At 27.8% G+C, this 22,367-nt stretch overlaps 3 protein-coding genes across 7 annotated transcripts; 2 read left to right on the forward strand and 1 right to left on the reverse strand.

The window, feature by feature from the left end:
• The first annotated feature begins 368 nt into the window (after positions 1-368).
• Positions 369-2,348, forward strand: LOC107454539 (protein FRA10AC1 homolog). Its single transcript, XM_016071766.3, has one exon. The coding sequence runs from the start codon at positions 498-500 to the stop codon at positions 1,383-1,385; it is 888 nt and encodes a 295-aa protein (XP_015927252.2). The 5' UTR covers positions 369-497; the 3' UTR covers positions 1,386-2,348.
• A 3,094-nt stretch (positions 2,349-5,442) lies between these two features.
• Positions 5,443-9,888, reverse strand: LOC107454536 (claspin-like). Its single transcript, XM_016071762.3, has one exon. It carries the CDS (start codon positions 9,688-9,690, stop codon positions 6,397-6,399), a length of 3,294 nt encoding a protein of 1,097 aa, XP_015927248.2. The 5' UTR covers positions 9,691-9,888; the 3' UTR covers positions 5,443-6,396.
• An 85-nt stretch (positions 9,889-9,973) lies between these two features.
• LOC122270296 (5-formyltetrahydrofolate cyclo-ligase) lies at positions 9,974-22,367 on the forward strand. 5 transcript variants are annotated; one of them, XM_043047072.2, is made up of 6 exons: positions 9,974-10,048; positions 11,792-11,861; positions 13,539-13,652; positions 17,299-17,432; positions 18,824-18,954; positions 20,980-22,367. In XM_043047072.2, the coding sequence occupies exons 3-6, from the start codon at positions 13,545-13,547 to the stop codon at positions 21,198-21,200; spliced, it is 594 nt and encodes a 197-aa protein (XP_042903006.1). In that variant the 5' UTR covers positions 9,974-10,048; positions 11,792-11,861; positions 13,539-13,544; the 3' UTR covers positions 21,201-22,367. The 5 variants fall into 5 exon arrangements, with proteins under 5 accessions (XP_042903006.1, XP_042903009.1, XP_071041586.1 ...); XM_071185485.1 differs by having other exon boundaries at positions 10,041-10,259; positions 20,980-21,296; XM_043047073.2 differs by lacking the exon at positions 9,974-10,048 and adding an exon at positions 10,327-10,398 and having other exon boundaries at positions 20,980-21,296.

Consider the following 22,367-nt stretch of genomic DNA (forward strand, 5'->3'; position numbering starts at 1 on the left):
AGATAGATTAAAAACTTTTAAGTTAGAAAACTATATGGGACAGAAAACTACATCGGACATAGTTCTAAAAGAAAGCATTATGGAAATTTTAAAGAAATATTTTTGATAGTTAAATACGCAAAATATAATGAAAGGGGGAAATATTGTATTACATTCCTGTACAACTGAGAAGAGGGAAGGTCTCCCAATTAGAGCGTTGCGATCGGGATTAGGAGAGTTCTTCTGAAAATGGTTTTTCCACTTTTTTAATTTTTTCTTTTCTGTTCTGCAGAGCCATCTCATCGATGACGATCATAGCTGCGTGAATCGTATGCAGTGTGAACGGTCCTAAGGCAGTCACCAACCAACCAAGTTCAATTGAACAGAAATAGGCAGTTCTTATACCTCAATGTTATTTATTTATTTTTTAGATTTGAAAAAACAAAACAAACATATGCTGTTAATTTCTCTTATCAAACAATTGAAAGGCATCAATTTGCTGCTTATGAAAACTTAAAATGAGTGAAGCTTGTGGTTCCAGGGAACAATTTATCGATGAAGACTATGAGTCTGAGTTCGAGTTTGATACCCAACCAGGCAATAAAAGAAAATCTATAGACGATGAAGTTACATTCAAAACTCCTGCAAAAAGAATTTCCAAGCCAAACAGACAGACATTCCATGACCAGTGTGCATTAGAACAGGGCCGTTCTCAACAACAAGCATACCAGGCCTTAGACGCCTATACGAGGCATAAAAAACTCATCAACGATTACGTTCTATGCTATTCAGGAACCACTCAAAAACTTAGAAGAGATACTAGTAATTATAAAACTGATCATGATATAATCCGTGAAAATCATAAATTCTTATGGGAAGAAGATGATGACGCAGCTACCTGGGGTGAAAAGCTAGCGAAGAAATATTATGACAGACTCTTTAAGGAATATTGTTTGTGCGATCTCTCTCGCTATAAGGATAAAAAAGTTGGCATGAGGTGGCGCACAGAGAAAGAACTTATTATCGGTAAGGGGCAGTTCTTCTGTGGTAATATTCGTTGTGATCAAAAAGATGAATTGAACAGTTGGGAGGTTCTGTTTTCTTACGTGGAAAAAGGTGAAAAGAAAAGTGCATTAGTCAAATTACGTTTGTGTGAGCGGTGCTCTGACAAGCTGCATTATGGATATAAAGGTAAAGCAGCTCTGAAAAAGAAGAAAGAAAAAAGTGATTATAATTCGAAGAATAACTTAGTAGATACTGTATCGGTACCTAATAATACAGCTGATGAAGCTCACACCCAAAAGATTCCTGAGGAAACGAATATTTGGAAACAAAAGATCAAAGAGGAAGTAGAACAATCGAAAGAAGATGCTTTTGAGGAATTTTTGGAAGAATTATTGCTATAGATTTACTTATGAAGGATATTTCCAAATTGGATCTTGCCAGCTCAAATTTCCAATTGCAACTTCTCAGTTCAGCATTCGCAATAAATTTTTTTAAAAATATGTAGTGATTATAAGTTTTAAGAGTTGACTCCATTCAATGATGTCATTATTATTTTCATTAGTTTGTGTGCCACTGTCCCAGGCAATTCGGCAACAATATGGAAACGTTCCTATTTATGACATTAAAATATCACATCATCTTATTTCTGCTCATGTTCTACGAATCCATATTATTCTACTGCTTAATATCTGAAATTGTTCTTGTGCCCTTTAAAAATTGATTATGTAATGCTTTGCTAAGATAGTAAGGAAAAAATGTAATGATAAATTAAATGTATGTATAATTTATAATATATTTAATAAGCTAATATGTAAATTGCTTTATCATTGTTATTAATAACTATGCTTCATAATTTTTTGATTGTTGTTAATTACTAGTTTATCTCATGAAATTTATTATTTTAATTATAAAAAACAAGTGACCCTTAAAGTATTAATAGAATTATTAATCATAATACATTATATTAACTAATTATCTAAACATATAGAAAATAAAATACGATAGGTAGTTATATGAGTTATAAATAAATAAAAAATATTGATACCTATATTTGTTATCATTAAAAATTCTTTTCTTCTGTTAGTATTTTGTTTTGCTTAGAATTCAGAGTCATGAGTCAGTTATAAGTTAAAAAAAAGCCAAGTAAAGAGAGAATAAGAAATATTGCTTTAAATGAAAAACAATTTCATGTTTTGAATCATTTAAAAATCTTGTAAATCCAATGTGAAAGTTTAGTTTTTGTAATAAATACATGTAAAAATTATTTATTTTAAAAAAGTAAGATTGCTTTATTTTCTACATTTTGTTTTATAAAAAGGATTTGAAAAATAAATTATGTTTTGTTTTTGGGTTTAAAAAATGTATTCTATTGTTCTTATTTTGCATATTTTTAATTCAGAATAATCAATTAATTCTGGCATGTCAATCTATTTTCTACTTTTCTTAAACAATTTACCATTAGTTTAATATTTATACTTTCATACCTGCTATGAAACTGTTTTAACCCATAATCATTTATTTATTTTACATCAAGTTTTTTATTGCTCTGCACCAAATTTGATAAAAGTGGACTAATATAAAAGCCAAAACTGTTCCTTAACGCCATTTAATAAATTGTGACAGTATAAAAATTTATACTTCAGTCCCCAAATATGTAAAATGTACACAATTATCGTTCAAAAAAACTGTGTAAAAAATTTTAAAACAAAAATAAATAATGGAAACATTCAACATTCCCTTATTTTAATATGCAGGTCAATCTGGCAGAGATTGATATGCGAATTCTTTTATTTGCTTCTCGCAACTGCACTTAACTTTCAGGCATGGTGATATCAGTGATGAATATGAATTTAATTTAAAAAATATGCCTTTTCAAACAATATACATTGTTTAATTTCCAAGGGAACAAAAATATATTCGTTTTTATGCCTTTCCTTACCTGTGCCAAAGCAATTTAAAACTACATTTACATGATTTCAAATTCATGTTTGCTTGTTTTAAACTCGCGGCTTGATTCATATTTACACGATTTAAAATTGCACATCAAATTTCGTTATTTTTGAAATTTTACATTTGCTCGATTTAAAAGCCACCATTATGATTCATTGTTTGAGAGATTTGAAAATTATATATCAGAATTCATATCCACACAATTTTAAAATCGAACATCACGATTTGTATGAATTTAAAATCGAACATTGAGATTTGTATTTCAGAGATTTTAAAATTAAATATTAGGGATTTAATTAAATGATTTAATAATCGCACACTGTAATTATGCACACAATTTAAATAAAATCTTGTGCCGATATTTTTCTTAAAACATTGATAATACTCTGTGGACAAACGCATCATACATACTTTTTTCTTGTTTAAAATTCAGATATTTTTTCAATTATTATAAAAGTTCTTTTACTCATAAGATTTTTGGATTTCTATTTCCAGCTGTTTTGGTTTTTTACCAAACTTTTCCCTGTAATATGAATAAAGAGTTTTAAAAAATATTAGATTTTTTCAACAAAAAAAAAATCCTTGTTTTTCAAACAAACTTTGTCAAAATGAGGTGGCGATAAAATATTTTTTAAATCAAGTCTGAAATCTTTTGATAAGTGTGGCTACCTTGTAAAATACCTCAATTTTTTTTAAACATGAAAAAAATAAAAAAACAGATTTATTTTAAGGAAAATGTAATTTTTTTCTTTTAATGTAAAAAGAAAAAAAAGTTTGAAGTCTTGTTTTAGAGATAAAAAACTATCATATTTGCATATCTGCAAACCTCTTTTTTTTTTTAAATGCACAAGATTTTCCACTTGATATTCTTTAAGAGGGCCTATCCTTGCCATCTTGGATTTAAAGATATCATTTTTAATTTGTGTTTTCTTGATATTTTTTTGTGCTCAACAAATATTTTGATATAGGCTTATAAGACAGTACAATATCTTTCAAAAAATGGTAGTAGAAATAATTGCTTGATGATTTTTAGTACTTCTGTAAATTTCTCCTTATAAAGAAATAAAATGCGATTTAATGTTAGGAGTAATTTAAAACATGTTTTTTACAGTTTTTAGATTTTTAAACTCTTAATTTTATTACGGTTTCACTAATGATTTGGATGAGACTAAAAAATTCCTTTAATGTTAATTGCATAAAAACAAAAATACTTATCAAAAATCTAAACAAAAGTTTTTCCTTTCTTTTTGGTATTATAATGCTTATAACGTATCATATTTTGAATTAATTAATGACCTACAATATTGATCTGACTGAAGTGCACTGAAAATTCAAGATGTCTTTGACAAAGAAAAAAACTTATTCTTATTACATGCGTATATGCATACATAAGTAGTTCTATGAAAGAGCAAAATTTGAAAATGCAAGACTTAAGAAGAAAGGCCAAAAATGCAGAGAGCTTATGTGGAATACAGAAGAAATGGCAGATATGTAATAGTGACATCTTGATTTCTAGTGATAATGAGAGAATCTTTAATAATGAGATGGAAATATAATTTTTAGTAGTAATACTAATTTAATTATTATCTCAAATAAAAGCAATTATATACAATTATTATAGCGGTAGAAATTGAATATAAATTTAATGAAAATATAGCTTTATTACATTTTAATCAGGGTGTAGAAGTTACATAAATAAGCATAAAAACCATAGAAATATAATTTTTTGACAAAAAAATGTGCAATACTGAAAAATATTTTTCTTCGAGTTTTAAGACTAGGAAAACAGGAAAAAGTTATTTCTTAAGCCTACAAATCTCTATAATAAGAGTGATTAATTAACTTTACATTCGTAAGATATATACAAATTTATTTAGTATTTTTTAACACATTATCTATTTAAATAAATAATCACAAGAATCCACCAATTTTTATAAAATGTCCACTTTTTATAAATAAGTTGAGCATACAAACAGCTTTAAAATTTATGGTCTTTACAGTTAAAATGTATACATACATTTATCTAACAGTAAGTAATTAAAATAATAATAATCTATATTAATATTGATAAAATGTGAGTTTTCTTCTTCATAGTGCTGAATAATACAGCCACTATGCATTTCTCTGCGAAAGGAAAACATAGGTAGGTGCGAAAAAAAATTTAAGAAATCTAATGAAAAGGATCTGATACAAGGGGCTAGGCAAATAAAATATGATAATAATAAAAAAAAACAATTTAATTGAACAAAAATTTTAATAACATAGCTGCTAAAGTACTTTAAATGGTTTAATGTACAGCCAAAAATCTTCTTCATAAAGTTCATTAGTAATTTTGGATTAAACTTTAAATAAGAGAATATATATATATATTTTTTTTTTGCTGATACTTATGAAATTTTTACTTATCTAGCTCAGATAAACAAAGATTATAGTTTTAAAAGTAAGGAAGATACATTAAAAAAAAACATTAGATCTATAATGCAAAGAACAATCACTTTTTCAAAAATTGGTGACAATTTTTTCCAAAATTTATTGATAAGTAGCAGAATTGAATTTTACTTTTGCTTATAAAATAATTCATTTTCTAAGAAAAGATATTTTTAATTTTCCTTGGTGAAGTGACAAAAGCCCCTTATTGAAAACATTGAGAAAATTTCTATTTAAATACTTCTGTCTAAATAATCAAAAAGGTTCACAGTTTACTCCTTTACTACAGACTCCTCAGCAGTTACTTGTGAGAAACAAAAGCAGAAATTACCAGTGAGGACCTATACAAAGTATTTCCTTTGATGCTAGACTCGTAGCAATCCTAGATAAATAAACCATAATTTTTTTTTAAATTAAGTTAAAAAATCCTTTGGCACCTTCAAGATTGTAGTTAGCATGAACAATAGCCAATACAGAAAAATCCTGAAATAATCATTAACCCATAACAAAGCAATATACAGCATTGCACAAAAAAATTATCTTAAAAGATAAGAAAAATTACACTTAAACATAAGTTAAGGCAATAAATCTACAATGAATAATAAAAAATTTACAATGGAATTCGAATTGAATTAAAAATAAATATTTTTGAATTTAAGAAATTAAATTCACATGACTAACCATTGCGTAAGAACGAAAGGCAAGAAAATAAATAAAAGTATATTCTCAATACATAAATATAACAGATTTAAAACTACACAAATAAAACTACTAATATTTTTTAACATCATGAAAGCAATTCTTGTTTTAAAAACTAAAATTGCTAAGACAATATGCTTTAAAAATATAATAATAAATGTTTTTGTAATAGACTGCATAGGTCTATGCTTGTTCATAATAATTATAGATAGATAAATATTGTAATAAATTCAGAATTACTAACAAAATTAAATTTTTTTTTAAATAATTAAGTTAATTTATCATTGTATACATTCCAACTTTATGTACAATAAAATAATGTAAACTTTTTTTTTCTCATATTAGATCAAAAACACTATTGTCAACAGAGTTCTTAGGATTCGATATTTTCTTCTTGACGGATCCATTTTCATTAGCTTCCACAAACACAAAATTCTTTGTCACACGGCTACCTTGAGCATTTGTCACATCGAGTTTAATTTTTTTGAAAGATTTTTTAGCCTCTTCTTCATCTAAGAATGAATTTCGAGGTCTTTTATTGAAAGAGTGTGTTGCCCGATCTGCTACAATTTGAGTTGCAATTTTCTTCTTAATTCCCACTTTAAAACTGGTGTCGAAAGAATGATCTGCCTCGTCTTCATTTTCATTGTTACCATTCTCTTGCATCCATTTGATCTTGTCACCATGGAAAGGCGTTTCACTGATTTCTTCTTCGTTTTCGGAACCAGATGAGTTTTGATTGTGAACAGCTTCAACTTGATTAAAAGACCAATTGAACTTTCTCTGACGAGCTGCATCAGAGAACAGCTCCCCTTCCTCCAAAAAGTGATTCTTAACTTGTCTTATCATCCGGTCATCATCATCCAATAAATGCTTTAAATGCAAGGTACCTATCTGGTCACGTAATTCATCATTAGCAGGAACATCAGTATCATCAGCAAAAATCAGAGGATCTTCACCATCTAGATCATGTTCATCCTCATCTGAACTGCCTTCTTCACCAGACAACTCTGCCTCATTCTCAAAATAATCACGTACATTCCGAGGTGCTTTCTGTACTTCTTTGCCATCATCGATTAAAGATTCTTCAGAATCATAATTCAAATTCTGCTGATCAATCTCCACATTATCTGCATTGTTTTCATCTTCGGAATCAGAGCTGAGTTCGGGTTCATTCTTGCTGAAGTTAAAGTTGGAGTTAGCTTCGAGTAACACAGAAGCCGGATGAACGCGAGTGTCCTCCTCACCATACCTGGACTCTTCATCAATTGGTGAAATAGGTCGTATTTTCTTATTAAGAACTTTCCGCTTGAATCTTAAGTCATCTTCACTATCAGAGTCGGATTCTATTGCCGGAGGAAATGCGGGACAGTTGCTGTCGCTAACATCCCCTTCAGAGTCTTCATCTGCAGAAATATTAATCAGGGGTGGTGTTTTTGGTAACTCATCTTCATCAGGAAACTGTCCAGAGCAAATGTCCATGACATCAGCTGTAATCATATCCCTAGATATATTGTGTTTACTAGATAGCAAATTTTCTTTGGCGAGTACTTTATCATAAACTATTTCATCATTCTGAGATAATGGAGGTAATGGATTGGAACTTAACAAATCTGATGAACCAAACAATGATAAGCTTTGATTTTCTTTTTGCGACTCATTTTCATTAAAACTAAGATTAATTTGTGACACATTTGAAGTAATAGATGTTGAATGATCTGCAGTTGTTGCAAAACCTCCTTGCGGTTGAAAGGATGGTAAAGAAAAACAAAAAGGTGAAGATTCTATTTCTTTATCAATCTCACAAGGCTCGTCAACATCATTTCTATTTGATTCTTGGTAGCCAATAGGTAGTTCTGGAAGACTGTCATCTTGTTCACCTACATCTGGAGTTGATAAAGTATCAGTAACTGGAAAATTATCATCGATAACATCATCTTCAGTTAAATCTTCTGTTTCAGATTCTGCACTTTGATTTTCTTCATTGCTTTCTAACACTTCTTCCAACATTTCATTTCTTTCTCTTAAAGCAGCTTCTTTTTTCTTAGCAATATCATTTAATAATTTCATTTTCCAAGACAATCGTTCAGCACCAATAGGCTTAGGGAGAGATTTTTTACCTGTAGCTTTATCGTCAGAATCAGATTTCAAACCATTACATCTGCTCATCATGTTTAATACTTTTTTACGAAAAGGCTCTACTTTATCCATTCGAGGAGGTCCAATTTCAAAAACAATATTATCAGCCGGTTTCAATGTAATCTTATTCGATAACTTTGGTTTTTGACTACATTCAGACATGGTCTTCAATAATGGCTCTTCAAGACGTCTATTGGTCTCGTTCATGTATTCTCGAAAATCAGGTTTGGGCAAGTGAAAATATGGTAAGGATAGAGTTTGCCTCATCAACTCTTTCCCTTTCACATCTCTAATAAAATCATTTTTAGGTCTCTTTACTGGAGAGTTATCGTCTAAGCTATAACTGTTTTCATTCATAGTATCAGGAAAATTTTCCTCTACTCCTGTATTATTTTTGTCACTTTTGCTAAATTCAGTTTCACTGTTATCTAACTCATTGAAATGATTTAAGTTTTCCTTGGAGAGTTTAATTGTAAAATCAGTATCATAAATTTCGTCTAAATCAGCAGATTTTCTTCCATCCCGATCAACAACACTAGTACTTTCAAGTTCATCTGCACTAAGTAAATCGTCAGAGAATTTTCTAAATTTCTTCTTAAGCTTAACTGGTGAATCATTATCAGAAGTTTGATCTCGATCAGCAGATTCAGGTTCATCATGTTCACCTGTATTATTAAGTAAATTATCAGAGAATTTTCTAGATTTCTTCTTAAACTTAATTGGAGAATCAGCATCAGAAGTTTGATCTGGATCATTAGATTTCTTTTCATCATGATCAACAATACTAATAGGGACAAGTTCGTCAGTATCTTGTAATAAATTATCGGATATTCCTCTGAATTTTCGCTTCATCTTGATTGGAGAATCAGTCTCAGAGTTTTGATCTGAATCAGCATTTCCTTCATCACACTTAACAATATTAGCATTTGAAAATTTATCTGTATCTTCAAGTAAATCAATAGGAAATTTCCTCATTTCCTTCACCTGCTTAATTGTAGAATCATTATCAGAAAATTTTTCCAAAACAGAAGGTTCAGGTGCTTCATCATCACATGAGAGTTTTTTCTTTAGCTTAACAGGAGAATCATTATCTGAAAGATGGTCTGGATCAGAAATTTGGCTCAATGTATCAAATTTTAGCTTTTCATGTTGCATATTATTCAGTTCATCTACATCTTCAGCTAATTTTAGTCGTTTCTCTTTCTTGGTATGTGACTTATCTAATTCCAAGTCAATGATTATATCACCATCAGATTTAACTAGATCATCGACATCTATAACTTCAGGTAATGCATCAGAGCTTGAATTAGGTTTTAAAAGTTTCTCGCAATTTGCATTTTCAACATCACCTGATTCCTCAACAGAATTTCCAGAAGAATCATGCACGATCTCTATTTTCTGTTCATTACAATCACTTACTGAATTAGAATTCAACATTTTATCGTCATAATTCAAGTTCGACGCTTCAACAATTTTTGTGGACGCAGGCATTTCATTGAGAGAATGAAACAACTTACTTATTTATTAATTGTTGTGATTAAGGTAGTAAATGAGAAAAAATTCAATAAACTATCGTTTTAATTGACTGTAGAAATAATAATTTTAACTTCTTTTTGATAGTGCATGTTAAACGAATAAATATACACTCACTTTTCGCGGCAAAAATAGATTGATTGCAAACGCTTCCTACGCTCTACTTTTGCTTTGCTTATATATCATGATTATTTGTGGTCTCACCAAAGCTTCTTTAATATGAATTCATTTAAAAGTTTGAAACTTTAATGAAGCAAAAATAAGCTACTAAAATTGCAAACAAAACGAATTTAAAACAGTAAAAGATTGAATTGGTGTAAGATTTTTTTTTATTCTCCGTGTAATAAAACAAAATATTTATTTAAATCTTATTCTTAAAATGGATATTCTTTCGGTTGTGTCATTCAGGAGAATGATTAAGTTGTTTAATATTCATAAATAAAACTGATTTTGGAATATTTTTCAAAATTAATAACTGCAAAATATTGACTTATTTATTCTCATTTTTATAGATACGTATTATATTCGTATGTATTTATTATTACTGGTAGTAAATAAAAAATTTAGCGCTTTGTTGTTAAAAGATAATTTCATTATGCAATAAAGACATAGTAAAAATGTATGGAAACAAAACAATTTTTTGATACGCAAATTAAATAGAAATGTGTAAGCATTATTCATAATTGAGTTTCAAGCAAAATTTGCTCGTAGTTTTTGTCATTCTGATTTGTGTAGGCAAAGGGTTTATATTAAATTTTTCCCATTTGCAATTTATTAGACTATTATGTTTTAAAATTTTATTTCTGTGCATTCAGTGGGATATTTCAAGATTGAATCCTGATACCTGATCGCGCCAACTGCTGTACCTAGGCGCCAGTGTCTCTTACTGATTCTTGTTGTTGTTGTTGCTAATCTCGGAACCGACTAGCAGCGCTAGATGACTCCCATGAATCCAAACACCTCCAAAAAGTCCATAAAAAGACTGAAGTCTCGCAGGACCTCATCTTAACCGAACCCCAAACAAGTCAGAATATGCGCAGGGTCTTCCATGTCTGTCGAGCACCAATGACATTCAGGATAAGTCTTATGGCCTCGGTTGAAAGTTGTGGGGGGCGGAGTTATCGATCATGCCAACCGTCATCTATCAAAAGGTACCTCGTGATAGAATCAAGTTAGCATGCTTTATATACTAGTGAATGATGTTAAACTTTTGTAGTGGTAGTTACCTACAGAGTAAAGGATCTAGTGTGGCCAGTCAAGAAGCGTAAAAAGACAGTTTGATGGGCTCTCGGTCTAAGATTGAAAGATTATCCTGGTTTTTCCTGACTCTTGTAAAATGTTTATATGTGATATATATATTTATATAATATGTCAGGTCTGTCTGGGTTTTTTTTAAGTGGTACCTATTTTGTGAAAATTCAGACATAATTTGTGAAAATTAAAAGCTATATTAAAAAATCACCACAAAAATATGGATTTATCTTTTCTTATGAGACACAGAAATAAAATTTTAAGAAAAAGTATTTTCTGAAACTACCGTTTTTCCTAAAGTTGAATTTGTGAAGGTACTGCTAAACGGTAGTAAATTTGGTTTGGGCAGACCCATGTGTATATCTATCAATATATATATATATATGTATATAGTGGCTCTGAATTTGTTCCATTCTTTTTATTTCATTTCTTTATTTGACAAGTTAATCACTTTTTTTCACTGAAACTATTTATAGATAAATATTGACTGAAACCTTCTTTGTTGATTTTATGCTGAAAGCTAAGCAATTTAATTTTATGAGAATGAAATATCTCATATTTTGAAATTTAAATAGAATATTTGAATTTTTAGGTGTTGTCTAAATCAAATATATGCAGTAAAAACGTATTTATTTCGAGCAGTGTATTGTTTAAAAATGTAGCAGTAGTTCTTTTTTAATTTTTTTTCAGTGCACCCTTGCACATTGTATAATTAGACCTGCATTTCTAAAGTAGTAATGTAGTTAAAATTTATTTTTGATCTTTTTATATTTTTTTAATGCAATTTTTATAATTCTCTGTATTTTAGAAGAATAGCCAGAAACTTGCTGCCGTAAAGACTTGTTTCTTCATTATTAAAGAAAATTGTTTTCTATAAAGTAAGAGAAAACTGTTTTATATTTATTATTAATAATTACTTGTTTATATATTAATAATATAGCATTTTATTTCATGAACATCTTTATTATTTCGTTTCTTTCTTTTTTTTAAAAAAAATACAACTAAGTGTTATTGTGAGTAAAATTAAATTTTTTTATGTTTCAAATAAATTTCTCCGTTCAATATGCACCCTTATTCCTCACTGAGTTTAAAAGTTAACAAGCAGTTTATGTGATAGCAACGTTGATCACCAGAAATGAAATCAAATGTTGCCATAAGATGAATTTTAACTCTGGTTAATAGCTGGTTAAGTTTCATGCTTCCTTCTTGCACTTCATGCAGTTTTGAAATAAGATATATCCAAGAGTAGCTGTTCATGTTTTCCCCCCTTTTTTTTTCTTATAAAAGGGAAAAATATGTTAATTTAAATGAATACATGAGATAATCATAATTGCCTTAAATCCACATATTTTGATAAGCTGTCAATTGAATAGGATCTTGCTTAACTTGACATGGTTATTTTGCAGATGTAAAATTAAATTTTGTTATATTTCTAATCAATTTGTTCAATTATTTTTCCGATCAAATTTCTTTGTGACATCATTAGTGAGCCTCTTAATACTTCGGTTCAATATACATCCTTATTCTTCACTGTTTTTAAAAGTTAACAAGCAATTTCTGTGATAGCAAAGGTAATCACCAAAAATGAAATCAATTGTTGTCATAGGATGAATTTTAATTCTAGTTAATAGCTGGTTAATTTTTGTGATTCTCTCTTCTTGCACTTCATACAGTTTTGAAATACAATTTGTCCAAGAATAGCTGGTTTAGTTTTTTTTTTTTNTTTTTTTTTTTTTTTGAAAGAAAAATTTGGTTAGTGGAAAGGAATTCAGAAGATAATCATAATTGCCTTAAATCCACAGATTTTGATAAGCTGTCAATTGAATGAGATCATTTGCCATACTTAACTAGACATAATTATCTCACAGATGTATGTTTATGACAATAATAAAATATATTTAGAATTGTATTTTCTAACCAGTTAAAAACTTTTAAATTTTGAATTTTTTTTTTATCAACAAAAATTTTTAGCTACTAAAATTTTTACTTTTTTTAAAAACTTTCAAAGCAATCTAATTTCAGTTTGACATGTAAATAAGTAATAGCATACATAATTTCATTTCAAAATCAGTTAGATTTTGTTTTAATGTTTAAAATGTTATATTAGTGTATTTAAGACCAGCAAATATGGCATGTTCTCTGTGTTTCTTGAGGGGAATTCGTGATTGTTTATGTCTTAGTTGTTTTAAATAAAATCTTACAACATTTATCTGTTAATTTTTTTTTTCTTTTGAATTCTATAGTACCTTTATTTACAAATTTAGTTCATTACTTATGTAATATGTTATCAGTTTTTCCTTTTTAAAAATATAGCAAGAATTAAACAATTTTTTAACCAGCGTATCTTTCACATCCGAATCTTGTATATTTTTATTGAAGCTAATGAATAGAATTACATACAGTTAAAATTTGACAAACTTATTCTTTTCTTGTTAAAATATGTTTTTTTTTTTAAATCTTTTCCTTTCTAAATATTTTCTGTTTTCTTAAGTATATTAATATATTAAAAATTAGTAATTAATTAATTTAGATTTTTATATAATATTTTTTTCCAGATAATAATGGCTTTGTATGCTGCCAAAAAATCATTAAGAAATCAGCTAAAAGATATATTAAAAAATATCCCTCCAGAAGAAAAAGTTCTCCAATCAAATATTGTTGTGAACAAAGTATGTAGTTTTGATTTAATATCACTTATTATTAACTGCCTTATCTTCTGACTACTTTACTTTGAACCAATTACTTGCACAAATTGATCTTTCTTAAAGAAATAAACAAAAAAAATGTATTATGTCTTTAGAGTAGATGCGCTAACTATTTTTTAATAATTTGCTGTAAATAAAAGTAAGTTAAATCAAGAAAATGAAAGTTGAGAAAAAACAGGATTATCCTTTTTGAGTACAGATTTGTGGGGGTGATCAAGTAAAATTGATCCATAACATGTTTCCGAAAAGAGGGACATAATATATTGTTAAATGCAGTCAGGAAAGTTAATTAAGTTAGAAAAAAATAGTAAAACAATATATATTCATAAAAATCTATGTAAATATTCTAAATTTATTTCTATGTTAATGAATGCATAAATTATTTAATGGTAAATTGTATTATTTCAAACAAAACATTTGTAATTTTTTATATAAAAAACTTCAAATTTTAATAACTTAAGCTTTCTGGGGGGTGAGTGTTATCGACAATGTCAATCTTCTTCTATAAAAAGATACCCTAAGGTAAAATCGAGTTAACATATTTTATATACTAGTGAATTGGAATTGAATTGTTGTAATGGTTGACACGCTATACTTTCTTATAAAATTTGTTTGTAAAGCCTGTTTTATTTATCTTCAAATATTTTGCTTTTGCCAAAAGTTTATCTGATAAGATTTTTATTAAAAGTAATACTAATAAATACCTAGGCATTATATTAATGCTGGGTATTTTTAGGCCAAATATGAAATCTGAGAATCGTGACATACTTTCCCAAGGCATTATACAGAATGAGAAATGCTATTTAGGCAAAGTATGAAAAAATATACAAATATTATTCTGAATAAAATAATGAAGAGTACCATTGAAAAAATTATTCAAAATACTTATAGGAAAATGAAAATTGTACAAAACAAAATTTATGTTTTTCTTATTAAGGGAGATAAAATTTTCTTTTAAAAAATAAGAAATTGAAGTTATTACAACATAACAGGCTTAAATGACATTTTTAATTACATTTCATTACATTCAAAACGATTCGAGATGTATTTCATACTTTTCCGGTTTCTCACTTAGCATTCTATAGAAAATGTATGAAATATGAATTGTTTCATACCTTGCCGAGTAGTTTCAGGCATTATATACAATACCTAAGCAATCGACAGAATGTCAGATTTTAAACTTTTCCAGTACTATATTGAATACTTCAGGTAATAAAAAATAAAAGATTTGAAGTTAAGTTAATACCTAAAATTCAGTACAAAAACCTCATAATTTTTTGTTTTATCAATTCATAATTTAATATAGTTTTTGCTTTATATTATCTTATTTTTATCTACATTCTTTGAAAATATCTCTGTTGTTTAGGTTAAAAAAAGGTTATTAAGAAAACGTTTATTAGGTTTTAATTAACATTAAAATTATTAAAATGAAATGGTTTTTAATTTGATAAATTTTATGTTGTATTTGTCCACTAGTTGCATGTTAAAAAACAACCATCAAGTTTAATTTTGATGTCAGCATTTTAAATTTTATTTAGTTATTACCGTTTTATTTTTTAGACAAACAATTACAGTTAAATTGTTCCTAGCAGTCATAATATTTATAATTATAAAAAACTAAACTCAGTGGCGCGACATCCCATTGAAGGTCAAGGCCTACTGTGCCCATCTCAGTTTTCTTGACCTTGGGCTCTGGGGTGCAGGAGCAGATGTTCCGGCCAGGTGGTCAGCCGAACGCGGAACCCCTAGTGTTTAGTTCCCAAGCATGCTTGGTACTGATTTATCGACCCACTGAAGGGATGAAAGGCTGAGTCAACCTTGCCCGGCCCGAGGATCGAACCAGGGACCTGTGGCACGACAGCGCGAAGCGCTACCGCTCAGCCACCGGGCGTCATTTAATTATAATTTGATTTAAATTAAGCATATATAATTTTATAATAATTAAAATTGCAATTTGATAAAAAAAAATTATTCATAAGCTTTAAGTGTGATAACTTAAATTATTTTCACTATGTTAAATTGTTAATAAGGAAATTAGTAATGTCTATGAATTTAAAATTCATAAGGATTTATTCGACCTTTTTTTTTAAGCCAATGAAGTTTAACCTTGTCATTTTCATTAAATCTAAATAATGTAATATCAAAATAATGTAATCAAAATAATGTATCAAAGTAATGTTAATAATGTAATGTCAAAAAGGTAATAAATTAAAACTTTCTCCCATATATTTGTATCAGTAGAAACAATAATTTTTGCTCTTGAACTTTATTATTTTGTTTATTTTATTATTTATGTTTTTTTTATTATTATTTTTTCTATTACTTAAATACTTAAAATTATTTCATGATTTGTATTTATTTTGGTGAATATTTAATTTGTAACTAATAAAAACATGTTATGTTTTGACACCCATAATGACATTAAATTCAATTGTCTTACTTGCTGTTCATTTTTCGCTACAAAACCTAATAACTGTTTTTTTTTTAAATAAAGAGTTAACTTCAATACCCCTATTGTTTCAGTTTTTTTATAAGTTTTAGTATGAGATCACCTTTTTCGTTAATTTTTATTAGTTTATTTTTTCAATTTCTACTTATATTATAGATAGTTGTCATTTTACTGTTTTGTGCATTTTCGTTAGGCTGAAAAATCACTTGATATAGTCTTATAAACTAAACAAAATATATAACCAAAAGTATATAAATATATAAACAAAAGTATATAAACAAAATAGTCTTAAACATCATTAGCTGTCATCAGTAAATACTGTTATAATAAAAGTTATAACAGTATTTACATGTGTGTGTAAATTATTTATTTATACTCTACTTAGTGGTATTACTTAGTAATATTTATCCCTTCTAGATATTATTGTCTGTTAATAATATGTTTTGTTTATTCCAAATTAAAGACAAAAAATTAAAAGTAATTTTCCTTTATTTTATCATGAAATAATCATATGATGATATGTTATTACACACTATTTTATGCTTAAGAAGTTTATTTTCTCTGTCCCTTGAGTAGTAAATGAGTTATATTTACTTTTTCATAAATTCTATTTAATTTTATAAGACTGTGTTTAATCAACATATTAAATTAAATCAAATAATTTAAAATAAGTATTTAAAGCTCTGGAAGAATATTCAGTATTAACTATCTCCATTACTAAATCATTTCTTCAGAGAAGAATATTAGACAAGACTTTGTAGCAATCAAAAAATAAATTAAAACGTAAAAAACAAGTTTCTGGATGAGGTTTCTATGGTAACCGAGCATAATTATTATTTTTTAAATTTTATAGCCATAGAATTTTTTTGAAAAAGCATTTTTTATAAAAAATTCTATGTTCTTTTGAACAAAAAAATTGCTTAATTTTGAGGTAACAATAAAAAATGATTGTGTAGCAATCATTTGGTTGATGTGCCTCCTATTTTTAACATAAAAAGTTAGTATGTTTCATGCTGTTCTCATAATTACTTCATTTTTTACTTTTCCTTTAGAAAGTAATTAAGTCGAGAGAAAAGTTTTTTTGTCCTCATAAGTTTTAATTTTTTTACTACTTTTTACATTCAAGTTCAAGACATCTTATAACTCTTGTTTTTATTACAGTTATTGCAGAGCTCTGTGTATAAGAATAGCAAGAGAATAAGTGTTTATCTAAGCAGGGACATTGAGATTGACACTAGATCAATTTTAAGGAGTATGTTTTCTTCTGGAAAAGAGTGTTTTATTCCAAAATATGAGTAAGCTCTAAAGTTTAAAATGAATTGAGAAACTTTTCTTTCTTTAGCACTTTTAATTATTGTTATCTTATTTATTGTAAAGAAACACATTTCTTTGAACTACCTGAAAGTATTTCAACTTTTGTCTCTAATTTTTTCCCCGCCTATTATTGTTTTAGGGGAACAGATTTAAATTGATGGCACTTTCTCAAAGACTTCTGTTTCTTGACCTTACCTAGTATATTAATGATTAAAAATATTTTGGGGAAAAAAATTAACACAAAAATTTTGATGGTCCATATTTTTTTTTATTGTGGTTTATGAAATTTCTCACCAGATCAATTTTAAGATTTAGTTATTAAGGAGTTTTATTAGTTATCCAATTTTAAGGAGCATATTACTAATCCAATTTCATAAAATGCTGCACTTTTTTTGGAAAAGAGTGCTGATTTCCAAAGTATGAGTTAGATACAGAGACTGTGAAACACAGTGGAATTTTTTTTACACCATTACTATTAATTTGGGGGGGGGGGTGTTCCAAACAAATTTTTATAGTTTATAATTTTTTTAACTGTTTTTTTTTTCTAGTGATACATATATGAAATATCTCACCTGATCAATTTTAATTTTTTTTTATTAAGGAGTTTTATTAGTTATCAAATTTTAAGGAGCATATTACTAATCCAATTTCATAAAATGCTGCACTTTTTTTGGAAAAGAGTGCTGCATTCCAAAGTATGAGTTAGATACAGAGACTGTGAAAACAGTGGAATTTTTTTTTACACCATTACTATAAATTTGTGTTCCGCATAAATTTTGATAGTTTATAAAACAAATTTATATTTTTTTTCTAGTGGTACATATATGAAATTTCTCACCAGATCAATTTTAAGATTTTTTTTTATTAATTAGTTTTATTAGTCATCAAATTTTATAGAAAGCATTACTTATTCAATTTTATGGAATGCAGCACTCTTTTGGAAAAGAGTATTGCATTCCAAAGCATGAGTTAGATATAGAGACTGTGCTACGTTATGAAAATTTCTTTTTTTTTTTTTTTTTTTNTTTTTTTTTTTGCTCTTATTTTAGAAAACGTACTTCTTAAATAATCTAAATTTAGTGAGAAATTATTTAGCGTAAAAAATAAGAAGAATCATTTCTTCAGTTTTGAAAATTCTCTTTCCTCATTTTTTATTATAGTTTTTTACATAAAAGTTTTAAAGTAAAGTATAAATTTTTATTTATTCAAGTAAGGAAAAGGTTTACTAGTAAGGTTCAAGTAAGGAAATCTTTATGCTATTAAATAAAGCTAAACAAAGTTTTAAAAAAGACGAGTAAATTTAATCGACATTATTTGTGCTAATTTCTTAGTTTCTAGCTTTATTTATATATTTTAATTACATTTATTTCAGTTCAAAATCAACCAATATGGAAATGGTGAAACTAAATTCACTAGATGAATTTGAAAACTTACCTGAAACCTCCTGGAAAATAAAGCAGCCCTTAGATTCAGATGTTTCTCATGAAAATGCTTTAAATTCAGGTGTGTTTTAAATACATAAATTTTGAATTATGCTTATTATTCTTTCATGAGAAATGTGGAAAATTAAAAGTTCTAAAAAGTTTTATGTTCTTGCCTCAGACTCTTTATATTATACATGTATGCGCAATGTGTACATATATTTTAAAGTTTCGTATTTTGTCCAATTTTCTTAAGTCCCGCAGTGGACTGATCGTTAAGACACGGTTCCCAGCAGATCACCGAAGTCAAGCATCACTGGCTGCGATCAGTGCGCGGGTGAGTAACCACTTGGATCAGCCTGCGTGGGGAACGAGGCTGTGCGGTATTGGTCCTCGTTAAACTGTTCTACCGTAACTCGATTTCGCTTGCAGGTCGTCGGGCTACCGAAGCGGGGGTGCCATCCCCTTTGCAGAGGATCAAAATTGTGATGGCATGTCTTCGGATCATCCTCAGGGGTGTTTCCCAGACCGACGCCAATAGCCCATCGTGCAGCTCTAGTGCGACGTAAATTAACTACAACAACCAATTTTCTTAACTTCTGACTTTTATTTAGCAATGTTTAAATAATGTTCCTGTTTTTATCTTAACTATTAAAAAAATTTTAGAATGTCTGATGAAAGTTTCCAGTTTTAATTTTTCATTAGGTTCGGAACTAATGTGTTTTTTAATATGAGCTCAGCCCGAAATATGATTTAATTTAAATGAGTTAGTAATATTAAAAGGTTTACAAACACTAAAATGTTTTGTAAAAATATAATACACAACAAAAAGAGTAGAAATGAATTCTATACTGTTATATTTGTAAAATCTTTCAAGATTCATTATTTTTGGAAAATAAAAAGTACACTTAAGGATTGAAAATGTTTCCACTGTGATGCTGAGACATGGACCTGAACCACTCACCATGTGGTGAGAAAACAAAAAAAAAAGTAGCAGTCTCAATTAAATAAACAACAAATCACTTTTTCACCTTTTTTTTTCTTTTGAAAATTAAATTGTTTAATGATAAAAAGTACATCAATGCAGAAAGAGACTCAGAAAAACAGAATTTTTCGTTCAACAGAGTTTTTTGACAATTAACATATTTCAATGTCGTAATGTATACATTAAATGTATTTCACCTTCCCTAAAATTTTAAAATAAAGTTCTTTAAAGTCAGTATCTTTAACTGAAATTTGTCTCATATATATAATTTAATTAAAGCAACAAAAAAAAAAAGTGAATTAAATTTTAAAAAACCTATCGATAATGGTTGTAAATTCATAAGGTTTACAGAAAAAGTGGTTACTTTGTTATTAGTGTCTGCTGACCACTGGCTTGGTAGCTGAAATTTTACATTTTCTGGTCTACTAGATTTTTTTTGGAATCTATACATTTTATTTTCAGATTATTTCGAAATTGCCTCTTAAATGTCAAAAAAATTGTGTTAGGAAAAGGATCTTAATATTAAGTCAATTCAAATAAGAGATTTATCGGCTTTAGGTGTTCAACTGTATGTTTGTAATTTTAAATCCATATTAGAAGGTATGGGGCAAGCGTATCATCCAGAAACTGATGTGAAGTTAAAAATAATGGTGTGTACGAGTAATTAAAAATATAGATCCTCCAATGGTTATCCCAACAACTGGTTGGTTTTTATTAGAAGTCACTCTTATGCCATTTAATAAATTATAAAAAATACAAATTCACTCAAATAAAACTATTTGCACCTTCAGGGGTCTGTTTAGGCCAAATTTCAACTTTAGGAAAAACGGTAGTTTCACAAAATACTTTTTCTTAAAATTTTATTTTTGTATCCTGTAAGAAAGGATAAATCCATATTTTTACCTTATTTTTGTGTATTTTGTGATTTTTTAATATAAATTTTAATTTTCACAAATTATGATTATGACAAATTTGAAATTTTAATTTTCACAAAACCTAGACAGACCCCTAACCTTATATATGTAACATTGAACAAGATTTATTTTGTTTAATCATGTGATCAATGCTGTTAAAGACTTAAATTTAACACACGTAAAATTTCTTCTTATTTTGTCTCCTTAGATGGTTTAGATCTTATAATTGTACCAGGCATAGGCTTTACCAAAAACGGTGATCGTATAGGCAATGGGAAAGGTTACTATGATATTTATCTTAATCGATGCAGAGAGAAATTTGGTAATCGATTTTCAACAATAGCATTAGCTTTTCGAGAGCAAGTTGTTCCTAATATACCTACGTCTGAGAATGATGTAAAGATTGATCAGGTTTTGTATCCAGAATAATATTATTATTACATTACATTTTTCCTGCTATGATATCTTGCATTATCATTTCTAATTTTTAATAACGAATGATTGTTATAATTATTTAACACAAAATTATAAAAGAAGAATTTTGTACTTAGTTTTAATGATTCTATAGGCGAATTATTGCAAAATACTATTTTGTATGCATTGTTTTTCTGTGCAATGTTTGTTCATATATATATCAAAGTAACTATTTTGCTATACATCTGAACGCTCTATCATTCAAGTCCTATGTATGTTTACTATACAATGCATGCAATTTAATGTATATAGGTTTATATTTATATAGATGTTAATCTTTGTAATTTTATAATGCATTTTATTGCTCAATTTTTGAAATATTTTATTTCGATATTTTTTTTTCTTTATTATTGATAATACTTAAGTTCATAGAAATAGTTTTTTACTGAAACTAATATTTTGGGATTCTAGTATTTTTGAATGTTTTATTTGAAAATTATAATTAACTTTTCATGATACTTATAAATTTTTAAAAAGTTATTTGATTGTATGTAAGTGTGGCATTGTTACTTTCTTTATATGTTTACCAACTGATTACCTGTTCGTCATACAGGGTGAAAAAAATCCATAAATTGGCACTGAACAATGTTACGAAATCATGCACATAAGTGAAAAAGTTGTACCAACGCAATTAGTAATTAATCTAAAATAATTTTTATGGCTTTGCGTAATTAGATTAAGCAAAGTACATTTTTTCAAAGTCATTCCATCAAAATAAAGATTAAGTGTTTTCAAAAGCATGTCATTTGGTATGATTCTGTTGCTTATGACAGTCAGAATTTACTACAGTCAAGCAATTATTTTTCGTACTTATCCTTTTTGAGGCGCGGTCACAGAAATCTTTCTGCCATATCTATGTAATACATTGTACCTGTATTAGTGTATTTTGTACCAATTAAATGTGCACCAATTACCATAGTAGCAGTAGTACCTATAACCAAAATAAATTTATCATTATTGATGTTTATGAATATATGGTTCTCTTAAACCAATAATATGGTTCTCCTATATAAATATCATTTCTTTATTAATTTTGCTTTTTACTACGAGACAATTAGTACATATTACCAAAATTGATTAATCATCATTGATATTAATAAACATATGGTTCTCTAAAACAAA

The sequence above is a fragment of the Parasteatoda tepidariorum genome, chromosome 9 (assembly GCF_043381705.1).
Source record: "Parasteatoda tepidariorum isolate YZ-2023 chromosome 9, CAS_Ptep_4.0, whole genome shotgun sequence".
In the NCBI taxonomy this organism is placed as follows: domain Eukaryota; kingdom Metazoa; phylum Arthropoda; class Arachnida; order Araneae; family Theridiidae; genus Parasteatoda; species Parasteatoda tepidariorum.